At 49.0% G+C, this 20,758-nt stretch overlaps 1 protein-coding gene across 1 annotated transcript in view; it reads right to left on the reverse strand.

Moving 5' to 3' along the window:
- INPP5D (inositol polyphosphate-5-phosphatase D) overlaps window positions 1-20,758 on the reverse strand; it is a 118,589-nt gene that overhangs the window by 35,319 nt on the left and 62,512 nt on the right. Inside the window, exons 6-12 of the mRNA XM_026006231.2 lie at window positions 18,408-18,495; window positions 13,976-14,056; window positions 13,740-13,811; window positions 12,616-12,739; window positions 4,863-4,969; window positions 2,505-2,607; window positions 322-518 (exon numbers count right to left, since the gene is read on the reverse strand). Coding sequence (XP_025862016.2) covers window positions 322-518; window positions 2,505-2,607; window positions 4,863-4,969; window positions 12,616-12,739; window positions 13,740-13,811; window positions 13,976-14,056; window positions 18,408-18,495 — 772 coding nt within the window. The remainder of the gene's footprint in view (window positions 1-321; window positions 519-2,504; window positions 2,608-4,862; window positions 4,970-12,615; window positions 12,740-13,739; window positions 13,812-13,975; window positions 14,057-18,407; window positions 18,496-20,758) is intronic.

Here is a 20,758-nt window from a genome sequence, read left to right on the forward strand (position 1 = left end):
TGCTCTGCAGATGAAACAAAGTATCTTAAAGATGAGAGCCAGGACTGGCAAGATTTCAGTGAGGGAGAAGGGGCAGGGAAGAGGGAGGGCCCTCATGATCTTCAGCAATGCCCCTGGACCCCACCAATTTCAAAATACATGAGCTCCAGTCTGGGCCTGGAAGATAGTGGTGGTGGTGGGCAATGACCACTGAGCACCCGGGCATCTTTTGAAGTTGAGAGCTCACGGGCTGAGCCCACCCTGGCCTCTGAGACGCTCCTGGCCAGCCTGACAAAGCCCACTGCCCTGGAGGCCCACCCAGAGCCCCGGCCAGCTGCTCACCGTTTTAAAAGTCATGCTGGTGATTTCTTGCAGGGAGTGTTTGAGTATCTCCAGCCACTCCTTCTCTCCCAGGGGGTCCTCCTGGGTGCCGATCACGTAGATGTCATGGGGGATGTAATCAGCAGAGTCATCCCGCGTCTTTCCCTGCCCCTTGGAGAGAAACCAGGACGTGATCTTCTTGGGAGGGGGGGCGTTACCTTCAACAGCAAAACCCAACACCAAGTGAGTCAAAGGTTCATCAGGAGAATGCAAAACACAGGTGGGGGAAGTATGCGGGGTAGGAGGTTCACACAGTCACTGAAAACCATTCAGGCCACCCAATGAAATGCCGTAGATGGACAATTAATTATTTCCCCTAGGATGTCAGGTAGGGTCAGAGCACAGTTCAGTTTCTTTGTCAAGAGAACATGAAGTTTTGGAGACCAGAAATACCCAAAGATTCCATATGGTGATTTAAAACTAGTTGCATGAGAGGTCACTCTCCTAGCCTTAGGGGCTGATTTAGTAACTGAGACAGTCCTTGAGCAATTTCTGTTCCATTGGCAAGAACATCCAGCAGGATGAGAGGTTTGGGAGCCAATAGGGACTTCCTTGCAAAACAGACAGATCTCAGCTACCAACTGAGAGCCGAAGAGACAGGAAGAGTGTGGAGACCACCTCCTCCATTCTCATTTCAAAAAATGAGTCAAAGTAGCTTAATGAAGACACGATGAAAGATTTATTTTGCCTCGAAACATCCTTTCAAGGTTGAGTAAACTTTCCTCCCAGAGTGATAACCTTCTTGGCTCACAAGTGCCAAGATGCCAAGAGGCCAAGAACCCAAGTAACTTGACCGTAGCTGTTCTGCTCCTTGCTATTGTTCACAGTGGGAGTGTAAGCCCTGGGGGCCAGTGGTCTCTGCGTGGGGAGACCCTCCCACCCACCCAGCCACCTCCTTCCATACTATCTTCTCCATGAAGATGTTCCCCTCCAGGATAGACTCAATCATTTCCAGCCAAATCTGAGACTGCCATGCTCACGCAGGGAAAAACAGAAAGGGACAGTGTACCCACGTGCATGAACCTGAGAGTGAGAGTTGATGAAATCAGGTGTCCACTAGAGAGGACAGAAGAGGACACAGGACCCCAGGCATGGGCCAGAGCTCAGAGCTGCAGTGGCCCTTGGAATATCTGGGCATGAATGCCTGGGGAGGGCTGGTGGAGTGTGCATCAGGCTCAGGTGCTCTCCTAACCTCTCTCCCAGAAGCTTGGCCCGCCCTCCACTCAGCCAACAGGCCAGAAGTAGCAAATTATGTTCTCATTTCCAGGTCATTCCCTGCCCCTCCTTGAAGGGCTCCTGCTCACCTGCTTCCTCCCTGCCGGGTGACTATCTGCTTGTCAGGAGGTGGGTGAGCCTGCCTCTGCTCTGGATGATGTGAGCAAGAGGGACACCCAGTTAAATTCAAGTTTCAGATAAATGACAGAGAACTGTTAGAAAAAGTATATCCGTTTAACTAAAATCCAAATTAACTAGACATCCGGTATCTACTTAGTTTTTTTCTAGCTGAATACTTCCACTAAATCATTATTTAGTTTAACTTATATTATACATTTATCTAGTATCTACCTGTATATTAGTATGTAAGTATATAGCACATGGTATTTGATGTATATTTAGTGCTTATTTCGAGCTGAATAGTTACACTATTTGGTACGACTTATATTCAGTACAATGCATATTAGCATATGATAGATATTAGTATGTAAATATATGTACTATATATTTAGCATGATCATTTCTAGCTAGATATCAATACTAAAAAACTTTGCTTTTTGCATGTAATTCAAATGTTATTGGGCATCATCTCTTTCTCTCTCAATAAATCGAGCAACCCCACTGAGGGGGGGGGGGTTCTTTCTTCCAGGCCTGAGGCCCCCTGGAGAGCTGCCTAAGGCTGGCAGGTGCCCATGAGCCCCTTCACCTACATATTCAGACTGTACCTAAAACATTCCAGTTTAGACATGTAAAGTAACCCAGCCCAGCTGCTACTGGGATAGGAGAATCCCAGAGCTCATTTCTCGTATCCACTGTCTCAGGAAAAGTGTGGAATTCCTTAGGAAGGAGGCTGTGCAGATAGGCTGGGGAGGGGACTGGGAGGGAGTGGGGACAGGGGAGTGGTGGGGGATGGGGGCACATGGACCTACCCATATTCCAGGTACCGATGAAGATGGTGATCATGTCTGGCTCCGGCTGCTCCGAGTGCTTATTCTTCATCTGCTGGAGAAGCTGGCAAAAGCCTTCTCTCTTCTAGGGATTGAAGGGCAGACAGACTCAGAATGGCCTCTGTCTCCCTGCACATTACACTTTCAAAGGGCTCGGTCAGCTTCAGGAAAACTGAGAGGAGCGCAAATCAGTACGAACTGGCAGGAGAGCAATCTGGAAATACGGGTCCGAAGTCTTAAGGAAGTGGCTTCGCTTTGCCCCTGCCATGCCTCTTGCAAGGACCGGACTCTTAAGAATCCCCATGAACCGTATAAAGACCCAATCATACCACGGGGACTGTAGCCTGCATTTCGATACAGAAAAAACTACAAACAACCTTAACGTCCAACCCTAGGGAGCAAATTAATCCTTGTATTATGGGTCATCCACAGGCTAGAATATCATAGGGTTTATAAGGCTACATGCCCAAACTATCTCGTGGGATACAAAAAGCCAATTGACAAAACAGTATCCGTAACATCATTGCATTTTCATTAAAAACACAACCAAGGGGCGCCTGGGTGGCTCGGTTGGTTAAGCATCTGACTTCAGCTCAGGTCATGATCTCGGGGTCCTGGGATCAAGTCCCGTGTTGGGGCTCCCTGCTCAGCGGGGAGTCTGCTTCTCCCTCTCCCTCTGCCCCTCCCGCCCGGCTCGTGCTCTCTCTGTCTCACTCTCAAATAAATAAAATCTTTAAACAAAACAAAACAATGCAAAAAAGCCATCCTGAAAGAGAGTCCAAAGTTGCCTGGTGGCATATGGGTGTTTCCATTTTAGACTTTTTGCATATTTGTAGTTGTTACGTTTTCACCAATGAGAATAGACTGCTTATTTAGTGAAAGAAAATTTAGTTTTTTTTTTTTTTTTGCGGTGAGGAACATCTACCAGGACTCCTGGGGTTGGAGTCAGAACATCCTCGGCTTCTCTGAAAGAAAATTTAGATCCAAGAAACCAAAGAGAAGAGAATACATGAAGGCTGTCAGAGTCTCCCCAGTAGATTCCACGGGGGACCCTGGGACCCGGGGACCCGGGCATACAGTGGGGCACGAGGCCGAGCAGACCGGCGGAGCGCACAGCCGAGGGCAGGCTGATGGCGCAAGCACGTGCGCACATTTTCGGTTGTACCATATGAAATTACCAAAGTTTCGCACCTACAAGAGATGGCAATTTCATACGATTCAACCTAAAAAAAGCATAAATCTCAGCTAATCCCCTCTGAAGAAACTTGCTCTCAGAGGTTATAGTGACTGTCCTTATGGAGACCTGCCTTTGGTCAGGGATGGCTCAGAATTGGGTGCCTCAGTTTACTGCTGCATCTCAACCCTACTGAGCTCGCAGCAATGGGCAGAATTGGTGCCCGTGTTCCCAGAATGATGTCCAGCCAGACGTTCCTTCTCTCTACCTCCCCCTCCTGTCTGGCCCCGGCATCTTTGTTTCTCCCGGCCCCTTCTCTGTCATCCCTCTGAGTTCTTCCCACCCTCTCAACTGGTTCCAAGCACCCCCTGGTCTGCAGCTGGCCTCCCACCAGCCACCCCTCCCTGCCACCACCAAGCCATCCAAGGGGTGGGTCAAAGAAGGAAGGTTCTGGCACTCAGTAGGGGCTGTCCTTATAAGCCTGAGCTGGGAGCCCCTGTCCCTCAGCCTTGGCAGGGTGCTAGCACCTGGTCACCCAATAACTGGCGTGATAGAGCCTTTTGTGCCCTGCCTTACATGAGCCAGGTAGTAAAGGATAAACAGTAAGGCCAAGATGGAGGGCTTCAGGCCCTGGTTGGCACATCGGAGGGGAGTGATCAGGTCACAGAGAACACTGCCTCTGGCTATAAGGAGACCCACTGCCTTGCCCAAAGACCTTGGGTATTTCCATCAGCCCACACCACCTCCTGGTCCAGGAGCCAGTCCTGGTGGGGCATCTCACTTCTGCAGAGTGGGGCAAAATGTAGACACAGAGCACTGGTTGGTACTCAGATTCAAATCTGAGGTGCCCCAGAGGTCTTCTGAGTCCAGCCCAGACAAGCTGAAAAGTCTCCCAGTGGGGACCAGGGCTGGATAAGACACAAGTGATACAGGATGCACCCTCTCGGGGACAGGCAATGTGGCAGAGGGAAGGATGGACCTGCAGCTGTTCAAACCCCCACTGACCTGGAACCCATGTCCCCTAACTTCCCTGGGGTTGGTTTTCCCAGGTGAGAAATGCATCGTGAGAACCGAGTGAGCAAATTTCCAGGCACAAGCAAGCTTCAAAACACATATGTTCCTCTCACTCCCCTCTTGACTCATCTAGGTAGTTTGTCCTCACTTACTTTGGAGTCAGCAAAAACATATTCCTTCCGCAGGGTCTTTTCCTTTTCGGTTTCCACCAAAATCACCAACTTGTTCAGAAACTTTTGAGACTTAATGAGCTGTAAGACTTAAAAGAAATGAAAGTCCATTTATTCATTCATTCATCCACCTATCACCCAATATGTGGAATGTATGCTACATTCTGACACCTGGTCATTAACAATCCTAACTTCCCATCCCCAGGTGAGCACCCAATTTGTGCCTTGTCTCCCAGATCCCTTTGTTCCGGGTGTACTTCCAGAGGGGTTCATGCTTGGGAAGGGTGGTGTCTGGAGCAAGAGGTGACCTGGCCAGAGACGGTGTGAACTGTCACCTTTTCATCTTCCTCCCTCTCCCTACCTCCATTTCTTTCTCTTCCTCCCTTCTTTTGCTTTGCTTTTAATTTTATCTAAATCAAACATTTTGATTTTTTTAAAAAAAGGTTTTATTTATTTGAGAGTGTGCGCACACATGCACAAGTTGGAGGGGGAGAGGTAGAGGGTCAGGGAGGAGCAGATTCCCCCGCTGAGCAGGGAGCCTGACATGTGGCTCTATCCCAGGACCCTGGGATCATGATCTGAACAGAAGGCAGAAGCTTAACCAACTGAGCCACCCAGGCGCCCCAAAAGTTTTTACTTCTATCAACAAAGATGCAAACTGTTCTACAAGACTTTTTACAAACAGTATCTCCCCAAACCCACCTCTCTCCAATGTCCCTTCTACCTACAGGCAACTACATTCAACTCCTTTAATGGATTCTTTGGGAATTTTACTGTGTCTCCAAAAAGCATGCTTCATTACTTCTTCCTAGTGTTCCAGTGTTAGGTCGATTACATTTTGGTTTCCTATTACGTAAGGTGACGGTTTAGACTTCTTTCACACATGTACAACTTCTTCCCCCATCTCATCACTCCTTTCCCCTAACCAATGTATTTCAGTCCCCCCATCATCTTCCAGTAATATCATTTTTGTCAAGTGAGTATTCATTGTGTTATTAGGACCATGGAAGTGCTACTGACAGAAAAGCCTCAATTGTGTCCCTTTTCCTATACAACTCTTTGATTTTTCCTGGAGTTAATAATTGCCATGCTTTTTCATCAGCCCAACTCTTAGTTTATAATGTTCTTTCCTCTGTAATGGAGCACATTCATCATTTTTACCATCCTCTGGGCCCTCTCTTCTCTGGACTGGTGACATCTAGGTCTCATGCACAGCCATCACCTTAGGGCCTTCCCTTTCCATCATTTAGGAATCATCTATCAGACTGGAGCTAATTTCTGTTATCACGTCTTCCTCTTTCTTCTTTTATGCCCAAATTTTGGTAGGACAACATCTCTAGTTTTCCAAGAAAAAGGGACGGATAACAAATTTTGGGAGGCCTTGCATATCTGAAAATCCTACCCTCATATTTCATTGACAGTTTGGAATAACGCTCTCTCCCTTAGGAAAACTTGCTCCATCATCTCTAGTCTTTGGCAGTGCTGCTGAGAAAATGTCATTTTGATCTACCTGCCTGCAGAAGAGTTAACCTGGGAAGCCTGACTGCCATCCTTGGAAAGGATGCTTGCTAGGTGGCCGTTGGTTGGCATCTGGGAACATGGCTGTGGGGAGGCTCCCTGGCATCTCCTGAACTGGTAAGGGGAACTCATTACCCCTAAACTATTCAAATAGTATGGTTTATGCTGATCACCTGCTTTCCTCCTGGAAGTCTAAAATTTGGGTATGCGCCAGGCAGAGGGTACCCGTGTGACCAGTCCCCAGTAAAACCCCTGGGTGCTGCTCTCTAATGAGCTTCCCTGGTGAACACTTCACATGTGCTGTCACAACTCATTGGAGCAGCAATTAAGCATGCCCCCTGTGACTGCATTGGAAGAGGACTCCTGGAAGCCTGTGCTTCATTTCCCCCATGGAATTCTTCCCATGTGCCTTTTCCTTTTGCGGATTTTTGCTTTGTATTCTTTCACTGTAATACATCAAAGCTGTAGGACTTTATGCCGAGTCCTGGTGAATCGCTGATGGTCTTGGGGAGCCCTGACTCCGTCTGTAATCTATCTTTTGCTTTGAAGATTTTAGGATCTTTTCTTTGACACCAGTGTTTCAAGACTTTCCAGTGTTTGAGTGCCTCAGGGTCGAACAATTTTCCTGTCCTGCTGGGCACTGTGTGGGCCATTTGCAATTTGGAAAATTGGTATGGTTTTGTTCTGACAGTTTCTCATGGTTTCCATTTTCTCTTACTGCCTTATTTTGGTATTGGATGTCTTAGACTGGTCTTCTAATTTTAAATAATCTCTTCTATTTTCCCTCACTTTATCCTTTTGTTCAACCTTCTGGGAGCACCTTCCTCAACTTTATCTTATCACCCTTCCATTCTGTTTTGACTTCTAAAAATTTCTGCTGGAATGTTTTAATTTCCCCTTCCCTATCTTCCCCTTCCTTCCTCCTCCTCATTTTGTTCTCTGAATGCTCCCTTTAAAATAGCATCCTGTTCTTGTTTCATGGTCCAATTTCTTTTCACCTTGATAAATTGCTCCCTCCCTCCAAATATTTTGTCTTTTTGCTTATTTTTGCCTTGCCTCCCAGGCTTTCTTTCAATTTCTGGTGATCTTTGGCTGTGTTCCAACAGTGACCGTGTGTGTGTGTGTGTGTGTGTGTGTGTGTGTGTGTGTGTGTGTGGTGGGGGGTCTGTCAAGCAAGGCTTCTGCACTGAGTGGTCTCATGGGGGAAAACGAAGGGCTGATTTTTGCCCCTGGGCTGGTCACATGTTCCAGACTCTTCCAAACTCCTGCCTGCAGGGTGTGGGCCTGATAGGCAGCAATGAAGGAGAACATTCAGAAGGAACCATTAGTCCTGTTTCCAGTGGATTCCTCAGTCCTTACCAGGCTTGGTGTCCCTCTAGCCCTTTACCTTCTCTAGAGAACATCCAGTCTTGTGTCTAATAAGTGAGGGGAAGCAGAGGGCAGGGTGTGAGGAGCAAGAAAGAGCTGGTGGGTCTTTTAAGAGATTTTCATCCAATCCTGATGTTTATAACCTCACCTTCACCACTTCTAGGGGCCCCTGACAGTATCAATTCCTGTACCCTTTGTGGGTTCTGTGGTAGGAGTTAGGTGTCTCAATTTTTCCTACTGCATGCCGAAAATTGAGTCTTTCTGGTTCAAGTTGGTTATCATTATCCATCTGCTTTTCAGCACTTAGAAATTTGTTATCATCTCAGTCTCTTTGTCCCTGTGACTTCTGCTTTTGGGAAGGGAACTGGCAGGTGCGTATGTTTGCCCTCCATCTTGACCGGAAATCTTACCCAAGGGAAATTGTGGATGTCCTGTGTGCTCAGAAATCCCATCACCCTCGTCAGCAGCCGTAGAGATCCCATGTGTAATTCCTCCTGCTGCCAGCTGGGACACCCTGACACTTTTCCTAATCTGCTACGGAGTCCATGTCTCCTTCCTTCTGAACTTCTGGTTTTTCCTTGACACCCATTTGCAGGACTGTGTGGCTGCTTCCGGGATGTGATATCTTGCTTGATCAGGATTAGTATTTTACCCGGGCTGGTAAGTGGCCCACTTGTCCCCACACCTAGTTAAATAAAACTAGAAGCTCTTAGTGGTTCTTTTCCTTGGTACTCTACATCTCATTCATGAACAGGTATGAGCAGTTCTACCTTCAAAACATCCCCAGTGTCTCTCTTTCCCCATCTCAAGCCATCACCATCTCTTGCCTGGTGACTGTCAAGGCTCCTAATTGGTATCTGTCTCCTGCCATCATTTATTCTCAGCATGATAGCCAGAGTTCATTACCACTCCCTTGCTTAAAATCTCCTAGTGGCTCAATGCCTTTACAACATACACCATCTGGCTCACCAAGCCCAGGACAGGTGCCCAATCTCTGCACCACCGGGGCTCCAGCCATTCCATGGCTTCTCACACGACAAGTCTGCTCCCATCTTGGAACCTCTGCCCAAGGGTTTTTCTTTCTGTGGTTTTTGCATGGCCAGCATCTTCCGGACACTCAAGTGCCAGCTCAGATGGCACCCTTCCATTATTGTCATAGCATCTGATTTGCATTCCCAGCCTTGAGTTTATCACTCCCTGACATTTTCCTGGTTTACATATTTGTATACTTGGTTATTTTCTCCTGGACTCCTACTTGCATGGAATCTCCCTTAGAACTAAGACTTCTGGCTTGTTCACTCTTTGCATCCCCAGAGCCTGGCTCATCATAACTGCTCAGTGAGTGAATACGTTACGATTTCCTCATACAGCAACTGGCTTTTTCTATGCATAGAAGACCTCAATGCCAAAGCTACTCATGAACATGGGGACCGGAGCAGGGCAAGGGAATGCCAACACCCGCAATCAAAGATTTCCTCCAAGGCACCTGGTTGGCTCAGTGATTGAGCGTCTGCCTTTGGCATGATCCTGGAGTTCTGGGATCAAGTCCCACAGCAGACACCCCACGGGGAGCCTGTTTTCCTCTCTGCCTCTCTTTCTCTCTTGTGACTAAATAAGTGAAACCTTAAAAAGAAAGAAAAAAAGATTTCCCCTAAATGATCAGCACTTTACAATAACCATGATTGGGAAACCTATTGTGCCAGGAGTAGCTAAAGACCTGCCTTGTGTCACTAGTGCTCACAATGACCCTATAGGAATCTGTTAGGGATGTGGACATGGAAGCTTTGAGTAGGCAAGTTACTGACCTAAGGTCACACCATTATGAAGCTGTGAAGCAAGGATGTGATGCCAGTAGGAATCCAGTTTACCCAGAGCCCCTCATCTCTGAAGCACACTGCTTCCAGTGCCAATTATAAAGAGGTCACCTAGACATGTTGCCACATGAACTGTGATACTGCACTGGCCTTGAATTCATTTGTTCATTCATTCATTCATTCATTCATGGATTCACTCAGTATGTACTGAGATCACTTACTCTGCCCAAGTGCTGTTCTCGACTCTGGGGATTTGGCTGTGAACAAAAAAAACTTATTTCCTGGCCTCTGTGGAGGCCACATTTTTTTGGGTAGGAGTTGGGGATTTATGAGCAACACTGCAAGCACTTTAGTCAATCTGCAATCCCTGAGTATGCACCTGCTGAATACCAGGTCCTGAGCTGGGCCTACAGATTTCAGAGGTGGAAGATCCAGACCTGGCCCACGTGGGAGAGGGAATTTGTGAACAAGGAATCGTGTCCTGACGTGACAGATGCTACGACAGAGGGTGAGCTGGGTTCCATGGCCTGGAGGGAGGACAGGTAGCAGGTGGGTATGGCCCAGAGTCTGTGCTGGCAGGCTCCGGGCATCCACACTTCTCTTTTTAAAGGCTTGTGAATCCCCACTGTAATGGTGTATCTGGACTCGAGCTGGGTTCTCTCAGGGCTGCTCTTCTACACGTCCCCGATCCGATGGCAACATTTACACCGTCCAGAATGCCACAAAGGAGTATATTCACCCCTTTAGGTGACCAACCCATCAGTGCTCTCCATTTCACAGTCCATCTCCAGCTTTTACCTGGGCATTCAGGGCCCTGTCCACATCCGGGGCCCCATGCCCTGCTGCTCCTCCCTTTAGGGCCATAAGTAACATGGGATTTCCCTAACACATGCCATTCTCAGTTCTAGTGCCCTCCCCTACCTTATGCTTGGCGAACTCCTATTCATCCTTCAAAGCCCTAGAGCCATTTGTGGTGTGAACCCTCCCTGCACACCCCACAACAAAGCTAATCAACCCTCCTGGGCTAACTTTGCATCTGACACACATTCTAACACTTGCTCACAGGTCGACTTTCCCTTCTACGCTGCTACATCTTCGAAGGAGGGTTACAACCTGGGGTTGATGCATGGAAAACATTCCAAAGAAAAATGTCCATTGAATTAATAAACTGACAAGTGTTCACAGTGCTTCCCAGAACCCTGGGAGGTATTTCTTGCAGTCCAGGAGCCTGGAGTTTTTTAGAGCAGTCAGGCACTCTGACACTCTCTCCCCTCGTCTTATAAGCTTTGGTTTCCTCTTCAGCTGGGTCCACGCCTTTCAGCTGTAAATCGTTCTGACAGGTGAGAGGAAAGCATCGTTCTAAGTGGATCACTTTTGACACAGCCCAATCCTGCTCAAACCCTCATACAGGGTCTCCGGCCTATGTCTCCGGCCCAACTTGGCAGGAGACAGAGCAGCCCTGCCTCAACACTGTGACCTCAACTCTGCATGAATGGGACAGCCTGTCACACTTCAGCGTCTAGGGCCTTCATTTCCTGGTCTTTCCTCACTGCTCTATTTTGCTTTCCTCATCTTCTGCCTCACTTTGGAAGGATAATCACAATGGTGAGGGTGTTTTGTTGAGCACCTACTACCTACTGTGGTAGATTTAAGACCTGTGGCAGCCCTACGGGTTGTACACCCTTTTGAGAGAAGTACAGAGGATTGGAGAGAGGACTCTTTCCCAGGGTCACAAGTGACCAAGCTGGGATTCAAGGCTGGGCTCTGACCGCCTTTCCCTGTGCTAACTATGCTCTTTCCCTCACTGTGCCCCAACTCCTGCATGGGGCTGGTCCCCAGACTCCCTCCCCACCTGCCTTGAGACCATCCCTTGGACCTTGGTGCCACAGCACAGATGGGATTTGGGAGCAGGAGGTTGCAGGATGGGGCAGACCCACGTGGGGTAGCTCTCTTCCCTGGCCTCTGCCTGGGCACTCGGCCAGGGGCCGGTGCTGCTGCTGGGCACAGATGGGCTGCTCTTGTATATACTAGCTCCTCCACTTTCATGACAAGCCTAGGAATCCATCATGATGATGATGATGATGATGATGATGCCCATTTCAGAGATGAGGAAAATGAGGCACAGAAAGCTTAAGTAAGCAGGCCCACAGGATACTGCCAGCGAGGAGCACAGCCTCCATCTGAACTCGGGCAGGCTAGCCCCATGGTCTGGCTGCACGCTCATCCCCACCCCACCGTGCCCAGCACAGTGTCTGGCACCAAGCCGGCTCTGAATATATATAATCTCCCCTCCCGCCCCTCTGGAGGTCCAACCGTAGGGATTCCATGGGTAGTAGATGTTATTTGTAGGTCTTGGCTGTCAAGCCAAATATCTGCCATCTGAAAAGACAGCTCAGGGGAGTGTTCTTGACGGGGTTAAGGCTGCAGCTCGTGCCTCGGGCCCATGGGAGACATGCCGTGAGGCGCTGCCATCTGCCATCCCTGCTGGTGCCTACTCTGAGGCCCAGAGCGGTTAAGCAACGTGTCCAGGGTCACACGGCCACTAAGTGGCAGAGCTAGGATATGAATTTAGACAGTTTAGTTCCTGAACCCACATACTTGAGCACCATGCTAAGCTGGCCCAGTCCCTGCTACGCTCAGGACACTCCCTGACTGGGCCTGCAGGCCTTAGGTGCGCAGGGCTCTGTACGGGGACGCGAGGTGACCATCTGGTCAGTCTGGCTCCTAGTGGGGTAGGACACAGTCACAAAGAACTGCCCCCCCCCCCCGGGGTCGAGCATTTACCTCACCTCCCCAGGGTTTGCTGGAAGGAGGCGGACCGTACAGGGAAGGCCTGGTAAAGGAGGGGCCTGTGAGGTGAGCCTTGGAGCCGGCAGGGGGTCCCACAGGCAGGGGGAGGGGGCCACGCGGATCCTGGCACAGGGGCAGACGTGCCTGGCAGGACTTCTTTTTCCGGTCGCCTGCTACGGACCGGTCATGTCATGCAAAACCGGGCACCTGCAGAATGAGAGCATCGTGGGTGGAGGGGGGCTTACTTTTATTGTGAGTGTAGAACTTGTCCTCAGAACCATCCTTGGACTTCTTAATTATCAGTTTCCCAGACTCAACATCGACTTTGAGCTGCAATTTCTGAGGAATCCCCAGAGACTCTGACTTTACCTGTGAGGAGGGGAGGGAGGAGGGGAGATGTGATCATCCTCTCTCTGCAGAGGCTTTGGCTGCCAGCCCTGGCCATCCGGCCCTGGTGTCCTATGTGGTGCCATCGGGCTTCTAACTCCAGGCTTCCCTCGCCCCAGAGCCCCAAGTCCACGCTTCCTCGGGCAGCCCCTGAGAACTGCTAAAACGTGAGAAAGAACCCGGCTGTGTGTCCTGTGCACGTCAGCGGTTCTGCCAACAGGTTTGGTGGAGGCAGCAGGTGAACCACCAGAGAAGGATTCATTCACGGCTTCACGGGGGGAAACTCCTTAATCTGCTGTGCCACCACTCCCAGAAAGGATGCTGAAAACAGACTGAGACTCCTGGGCCTGGTCACAACCAACAACTGAACATTTAGTGATGATACTTAGGAAGGAGACAATTGCCTAGGCCTGCTCAGAGGCTGCAGATCTACACACAGCGCTACCATCAGGGCCCGAGCAGCCTTTACGTGGGAGGCGGGGGCGTCTTGTCCTGTGTTTCTGAATGTGGGACCAGGGGCTGGGCTGGGCTGGCTGCAGCAGGATTTCTGTGGATCATGTAGAAAAAGAGATTTCTGGGCCTGAGCATGGAGGTTCTATCTCCATCACTCTCCGGGAGGTCATGGGAATTATATTTTTTTCCTACTCCTCCCTCGAGGCACTACTTTGCAGCTAGTTTGCAGGCAAGGGGTGGTGGTGGTGTCCCTGTATGATTGTCACTCACTGCGCCCATTTGGAGAAGGACACAGTTTATGGCATCTTGGCCTGGGGCACTCTTCCTGGGAGTCTCTCCGGAAGGAGGTTCCACAGACCTGTCTGGTGCCCATTCTGACCTCCTTATCATCTCCAAGGGTGGCTCTGCCAACCACCACTCTCAGCGTAGGGATCCTTGCCCTTGTTCGGCTGAGCCAAACACTGCCCCCCACAGAGACCATTAGGGCCTCCAGCCTCCAACCGTGGCATCTGAGGGCACAGCCACTTACCTCAAAGGTGACCGGAGGGATGAGGGAACGCCGGTGGGGTGACTCGGGGCCTTCGTGCAGCAAGGCCTTGACCTGTGGGCGTATGAGCACAGGGGCCTTTAGGCTGGGAGGTGCAGGGAAGACAGCCTCCTTTGGGGACGGGGTCAAAGGGAGCACAGAGCCTGTATACCCCGGCATTCCCTAAGCAAAGAGAGGACCAAAGAGGAGCCCAGGGAAGCTGCAGGATCCCCCAATACCTTATCTTCAATGGAGGACAGCAGACTTGTCAGTTGGCTGAGCTTGGCCACCATGTTGATCGGATTGGCCTCACCAGGCACCTGACAAAGAACAAGGAAGGACAGTAGTCAGAGTGTCAGAGGAATTCCACTGGACCCTTTCTTCCTCATTTCACCCCCCGATGGCCCCTCGAAGTACTATGATTATTCATTCCCCTTTGCAGGCCAGAAAATCAGAGCTATCTGTAATCCCCCCAAAATTATCACGGCCAAAATACAAACCTTCATTTCCTCTCCCCTCTTAAACTGCTTCTCCAACTGCTTCCTACCTTATCCACCCAGTTGCTTAAACAAAATTCTAGGATCAGCCTTGATTATTACCTTTGCTTCCCCCTACGTCTATGCCAGTGGTGCTCTTCTACTTCCAAAATACAGCCACCTCACTACGGAGATCCCATTGATAGGAGAAAAGGATCCTATTCTTTACCCAGCCCTCTGAGACTCTGTAGCTGACCCCTCACCCCCAGGCAACCCATGCTCACCTCCGACCTGCCCATGGCCTTGAGCTACATTCCCTGAGGAATTCCCAGAGACATGGATGGAGGTCACCGGGGGAGGCCACCTGCTTGCTACTCGGTCTCAGATCCACAAAGAGGTGTTCCCGGACCATGCCAGCTAAAGCACCAGGACATCGCTATCAAATCACCCTGCTTCGCTGCTTGTCAATCGCCTTGGTCACTTATTCGTTCACTGTGTCTTCCCTGCTAGAACGCGAGCTCTGGGAGAACTGGGGACTGTGAGTACGGTTGGGCGCCGTGACCTTGGAGCTTGGACTAGTGTCTGGCCACAGACGACGCTCAGTAAAGTTGTTCAACACCCACAGGAGGCCCGGGGAGCTGAAGTTACTTGATTGAAGTCACACAGCCAGTGGATGGCAGGGCAGGACTCGCATCCACGACCGTCCTGAGACCCAGGCCACAGTCTCAAGTGTTTATTCCCAGAACCAGTATTTGCAAGGCACCTGCTCTGTGCTAGATGTGCGGTCACACACGTGGAATTAATGGTACCAGGCCTGCCTTCCAGAAGTTGGATGATAAAATCAGACGCGTGTATGGAATGGAATGAGGGTTATCACCAACCAGGTGAAGTCCCTTTACCCCACCCCTTGCTTAGTAAGTCAGCCAGGCTACACTCACTTTTGACCTCCAATTTCCGCCCCCTTGCCTGCCATGGCGACCACCCACCCCCATCACCCTTCACCCCATCACCCCCCACAACCATCTTAGCTTTGTCAATACTTTCTCTGGTTTATTTTTGCCCTGTTCCTTAACAAAGCTCCCAATCAGTCCATGCTTATCATCGAGGAGGGGAAAGCCTGGAGATGTGGAGATGGAGGGAAGACTGGAGGGGGGGGGGAGGTGGAGCAGACCAGGAGGTCAGTGGTGGAGTAATTTGTTTTGGGTTGTTTATCTCATAAAGAATTGAAAAGATAACAGATTCAACCTTCTTCCTTTTCCCTCTCAGGGACTTGGAACGAAGACCTGCTTGCTACCTGGGGCAGTCACCTTGCAGTTTTAGGTTGGTGTCTCCCCCTTTTCCTTTGAATCTGTGTCTGAGGAGGCAGGTTTGGCAAAAACTTACCAAGTGTAAACCAAGTTATTGACAAGCCCAGAGTTGGTTCTTGGAACAAAAGGTGTTAGCATGATGCGGGAGCTCGGCCTCCACTTAGGCCTCCCAGCAGGCGGAACACAGAGGAGAAGGGCATGAATTCGTCCATGAGGCCAAGCACATTTTAAACGCATCCATTAAAAAAAAAAAAAAAAAAAAAGGCAGCCTGGGTGGCTCAGCAGTTTAGTATTGCCCTCGGCCCGGGGCCTGATCCTGGAGATCCAGGATCGAGTCCTGCATCGGGCTCCCTGCATGGGGCCTGCTTCTCCCTCTGCCTGTGTCTCTGCCTCTCTCTCTGGGTCTCTCATGAATAAATAAATAAAATCTTTAAAAAAATAAAAAATAAACGCGTCCATTCATCAAATCCCCGCATGAACGGATTCTTCTAACCCTTGTTTTGCGGATGGGAAATTGAGTCAGAGTGGTGAGTCAGCTTGTCCAAGGTCACACACAGCTAGTGTAGACCTGAGACTTGCATGTAGGTCTAGCCCAGTGGTTCTCGGCTGATGGCGATTTTACCCGCCAAAGGGCATTTGCCAACGTCTGGAGACATTGTGGGTTGCCACAACTGGGGGATGCTAGTGGCGTCTAGCCAGAAGAAACAAGGAGGTGTTGACATCCCACAATGCACAGGACAGTCCCCTACGACCGAGAATAATCTGGCCCCAAAGGTCACTAACGTCAAGGCTGAGGACCTAATTCACAGCTTAGCCTAGAGGTGAGCAAATTGGCCTGAGTGACACTGAGTTCCCATAAACTGGCCCAGTTGTTTTACTTTGCTTTTTAGTTGCCCTTTAAAGGGAGGATGTGGGTTCCAAGGTTAACGACTCTTTCTCACATGGGGCAGAGCCAGGTCTCTCCTAGTCCTGAGCTCCGCACTCATTGTGATTACGTTGCATTTTGCACCTCCCATCTCGAATGAATAAATTCCACATGTGGGGGGTCCCCGGGGTGAGGGGCCCCAGCCTGGCTCACGGCCCTGTGTCAGCAGGGTATGGCAGTCAGTGTCTCACACATGCAATTTCACTTACTCCTTCACAGAACCCTGCAGTGTCAGACGTGCTCTGCCCATTTCACAGCTGAGCAAAACAAGGACCAGTGGGGGCGGGTCAGAGACTGGGCTCGGAGGTTTCCGATCTAGGGGGGAGTGTTCTTTCCTCTACCTCAGGCAGCCCTGGAACTTCCTCCTGGATCTGTGAATTTCTGAAGGCATCTAGGACATCCTCCCTGCGTTTTCATTAGGAGTCAGGTCTAATAAGGGAGAGAGGGACCGAGGACCCTTTCCCTCCATCCACGTCTGATGCCACCCTCCATCCAGAAAGTGAACACCAGCTGGCCGGCCAGGCAGTAGCCCCAGCTTGACGGTGGCGGCCTCTCTGGGGGCCTCGCCCCCTTCTCCTCTATTTCAAAGATGTGGGTGTGTGGTCTTCTGTTCTAATTATTTAAATGTTAAGAGTCTGGCAGGGCCCCTGTTTTGCCTAGATTTGCTTTTACTCTCCCAGAGATTAACGTCTCATCATTTGCTTTCATTGCCTTTTAAATTTTGGATGAAATTTCTTAAGTGGTACAAATAGCACATATACATCTTCTCAGTAAAAAACACCCTCCAGCAAACAGTCTGGTCGAGCCCCAAGTCCCCGATGGCCTAGCCCCTTCTCCCTCGTCCCATCCCCCCTGCGTCCCATCCCCCCTGCGCGGTGACCGCGCAGTATGCTGCGGGTAGTATGTCCACAACAGCGCACCCCCTCCTTAGACTAGAAATCTGCAGCTCTACGTTTGGGTGGTTTCCACTGTTTTTGTTTTTAGAGATAAAGCCACAATAAGCAATAAACATCTCTGTCCCTAAGACGGCTGCCTGCGTATCAAACTGCTTGCTTGAAGGATGTGTGCATTTAACATTGACGTTGCAGGTGGATAAACTGCCCTTCAGAAAAGTCATTTCCACTCCCAACCGCACAGCGGAGCAGTGAACCCCATGTGAGTCCCTGACCCCAAAAACCCAAACCAAGCCCTGACTCCATCAACCAACTTTTTGCCCATCTGATAGGCAAAGAGATTTCCCTGTTACGAGTCTCATTTTCCAGTTACTCATGAGATAAGGTTGAAGACAGCCTATTCTAAAAATTTCAAAAATTTTAAAAATCGGGTTTGTTTTTCCTTAATTATTTGGAGGTTTTTTTGTTAACGTATTAATCCTTTGTCCCTTATATTTGTTACAAGTACTTTCTCTGGGGAGGCTGGTTCTGCTTTTGACCTTTGCTGCTGACACCTTTCAATACATAGATCTTTGCTCAGTGGATGACTTGGCCTTGGCTCCTGCCAGACTGGGAGCCAGCGTGTGGGGGGATGGGGACCACCTTCGCTTTGCTTTTTTGGGGCAAGACTGTAGGATCAAGCTTTAGGCACTTCACATTCTTCTAATAGTTTCCAGTGAGCAACGATTATAAAAAAAAAAGGCCCTGCCTTGTTTCCCTATTCAGCACTAACAAGTAGTTCTGCTGATGGGTGCGTAATTTGACATCTTTATTCCTTAAATCAAAATCAGGCAGTGGGGAAATGCCTAAATGGGAGAACAGAGTCAGGAGGCTTCCCCCTCCACCCCCATCCCAAGCTCTGGTGGTCTAGCCAACTTAGGGCAGGAGTGTTGCGGGGAGGGCTCCCTTCTGAGCCCTTGAAACTCTGCAACCTTATCCCCCACCCCTCGCCCCCCACCCCTCACCACCCCTCACCCCCATTGATAAACCCTGGTTTATCAGTCTCGTCTTTCCAACCCCAAAGGCTTTACCTGAGGCCGTGGACGGAGGCCAGGGGAGAGCTGCTGGTCAAACAACCTTTGCAGAGACTCCAGAGAGGGGAGGGTCCGAATGACTTCGCTAGGAGCAGGGGACAAGGTGAAGGTCAAGGATTAGTGAGGAGCCGGATGAGGCACGACAGGCTTCAGCTGGAGGGACGGTCACACCCGGTCTGGCAAAGGCAGGGATCCTTCCCAGAAGAACAAGCCCGGGCGAAGATCCAGGCCTGCCAGGGCTGGCTCACCGCCCCCACCCCCAGACCCCCACGTCTTCTCGTTCCCCCACCCAAACTGGAGTCGTGATGCGCAGACCTGAGTTACCTCTGGTCAGCCAGACTCGGAGCCTGTAGATAACTGGGACGCAGAATTGCAAAACTACTTTGAAATCACTCAGGGATCCACGGTTCCCAACCTTGTGTTTATAAGAATCGCAAACACACCGGAGTGTTAAAAATGCAAATTTCTGGGCCCCAACCTGATTTGGTCTGGAATCTGCATTTTAAATGTGTGCCCCAGGGGCTTCCGGGGCTGAAGGCCTGAGCATTCTGGTTCAAATCCCCTCCTCACCGCTGAGGTCGACGCCTGGAGAGATTTTTCTTTGTCTGACCCATTGACAACTCCTACAGCGGAGCTTCACCCATTCTTTGCTCCCTTCGGTCTTTATTGTTTTCACATTTTTTCAATCACAGAGGCAGACAGTTTTGAGTTCTCTTTCTCACTCATTATTTCACCCCAAACTTCATGTTTTTATATGTTTAACATTCTAATAGTTTCAAAATAGTCTATCGGGTAAATGTGCCAAAATGAATTGCTGGATATTTGGGTTATTATTTTTTTTATTTGGGTTATTTTGAGATCATGGCCATTACAAATACAGGCTGCTCCGAACAGCTTTGTTCCTATAGCTTTTCTTATTTTCAATGACAATTTTATGGTAAGCAGAGATTGTGGCTCTTGATCAATATTGCCCAGCCTTTGAGTGATGGTGCCCCTCACGGGCCACAGGCACTGTTCGAGCCCGCTCCTGGGAGGTGCTTTCTGCATTTGTTGTACGATCTTTTCCTCTCTCCTTTAGTGGGTATGACACTGCATTTCACTATTGATGCACTGCTTGCGCGTCTTTAATTCAATGTCATTAAATATTTTCCTGCAAGGTTGGTTTCTACTGTATTTCTCTTTGTATAAACTGTTCGTGTCCTTTGTCAGTTTCCTGCTGGGGATTTTTTTTTTTTTTAATAAAAGTTCTTTTATTTTATTAAGATATTCTGTAAAGTACATGGATGCTAATCCCAGACCTCTCTGTTATCTATACCACACAATTATTCCCAAAAAACCTGCTGGGGATTTTGTTAGACTTTTTAGACATTGGTATAAACTCTTCACACATCGTTTTGCTTTTTATTTAATCCAGGTGTTGTAAGGATTTTTTTTTTTTTCCATTCTGTTATTGTCATCCTAGGCAGGTTGGATTTCATTGTAAGGCACTGTATACATTCTAATTGTTCTATTTTCATCTTTTCCTTGGTAATCCTTTGCTTGCCTTAGTTAAAAATTTATCAATCAGTCTTTACTAGTACGCAATTATTTGCTCATTTAAAATTGGTTTCTCACCCAGTTTTTTAAGAGTTATATATGGGTTTTTCTTGTTGATATTATACATTCTTAATTCCTCATCTAGAAATTTTTTTTTTAAATAAGTGGTGGAATTAAGTTCATCTTTCTCCGTATTGCTATTCAGTCTCAACTCAACAGCACATGCTCTCTCTTCCATCTCTCCCTTGAGCTAGTCCATTGCATGAGCTCTTTTTAAATATGGTAGGATTTGTTTGCAGGCTCCATACCATTCATTTAACCGGATAAAAAATCCAGAGAGCTCCCAGTATAGCCGGGATCTCAGATTTACAAAGTCTCACAGTTTCTGGGGATGGTGTTACAGCCCTAGGGGTCACTTGTGACTACCATCCGGGGACCAAGGGTGGGGTGGAGAAAGCTGATTTGCAGGGTAGGGGGAGTGCTGGGCAGACTGGGTTCTGGGTTTCCCCACCCCCTCTGCCAGAGCTCCTGCATCTGTTCATGCAGTGATATTCCATTTAAATGGTCATTGTCAGAAAAGAATTCTGGGTTAAAAATAAAAATTCCAAGACACTAATTATGAACATGCTTTAACATCAAATAGAACTCTCTCATTGTCCTTTTTCAAAATGATATCCTAAAAACACAAATACACAGACAGAAGCTGAATCTGTAGGTCTTTCTAAGAATGACATTGCCTTTCCTTATATTTTTAAACTTTGTAAAAAATTTAAAATTTTGAGGCACCTGACTGGCTCCCGGGTGTGTCTGGA

Source organism: Vulpes vulpes, chromosome 9 (assembly GCF_048418805.1).
Source record: "Vulpes vulpes isolate BD-2025 chromosome 9, VulVul3, whole genome shotgun sequence".
NCBI lineage: Eukaryota > Metazoa > Chordata > Mammalia > Carnivora > Canidae > Vulpes > Vulpes vulpes.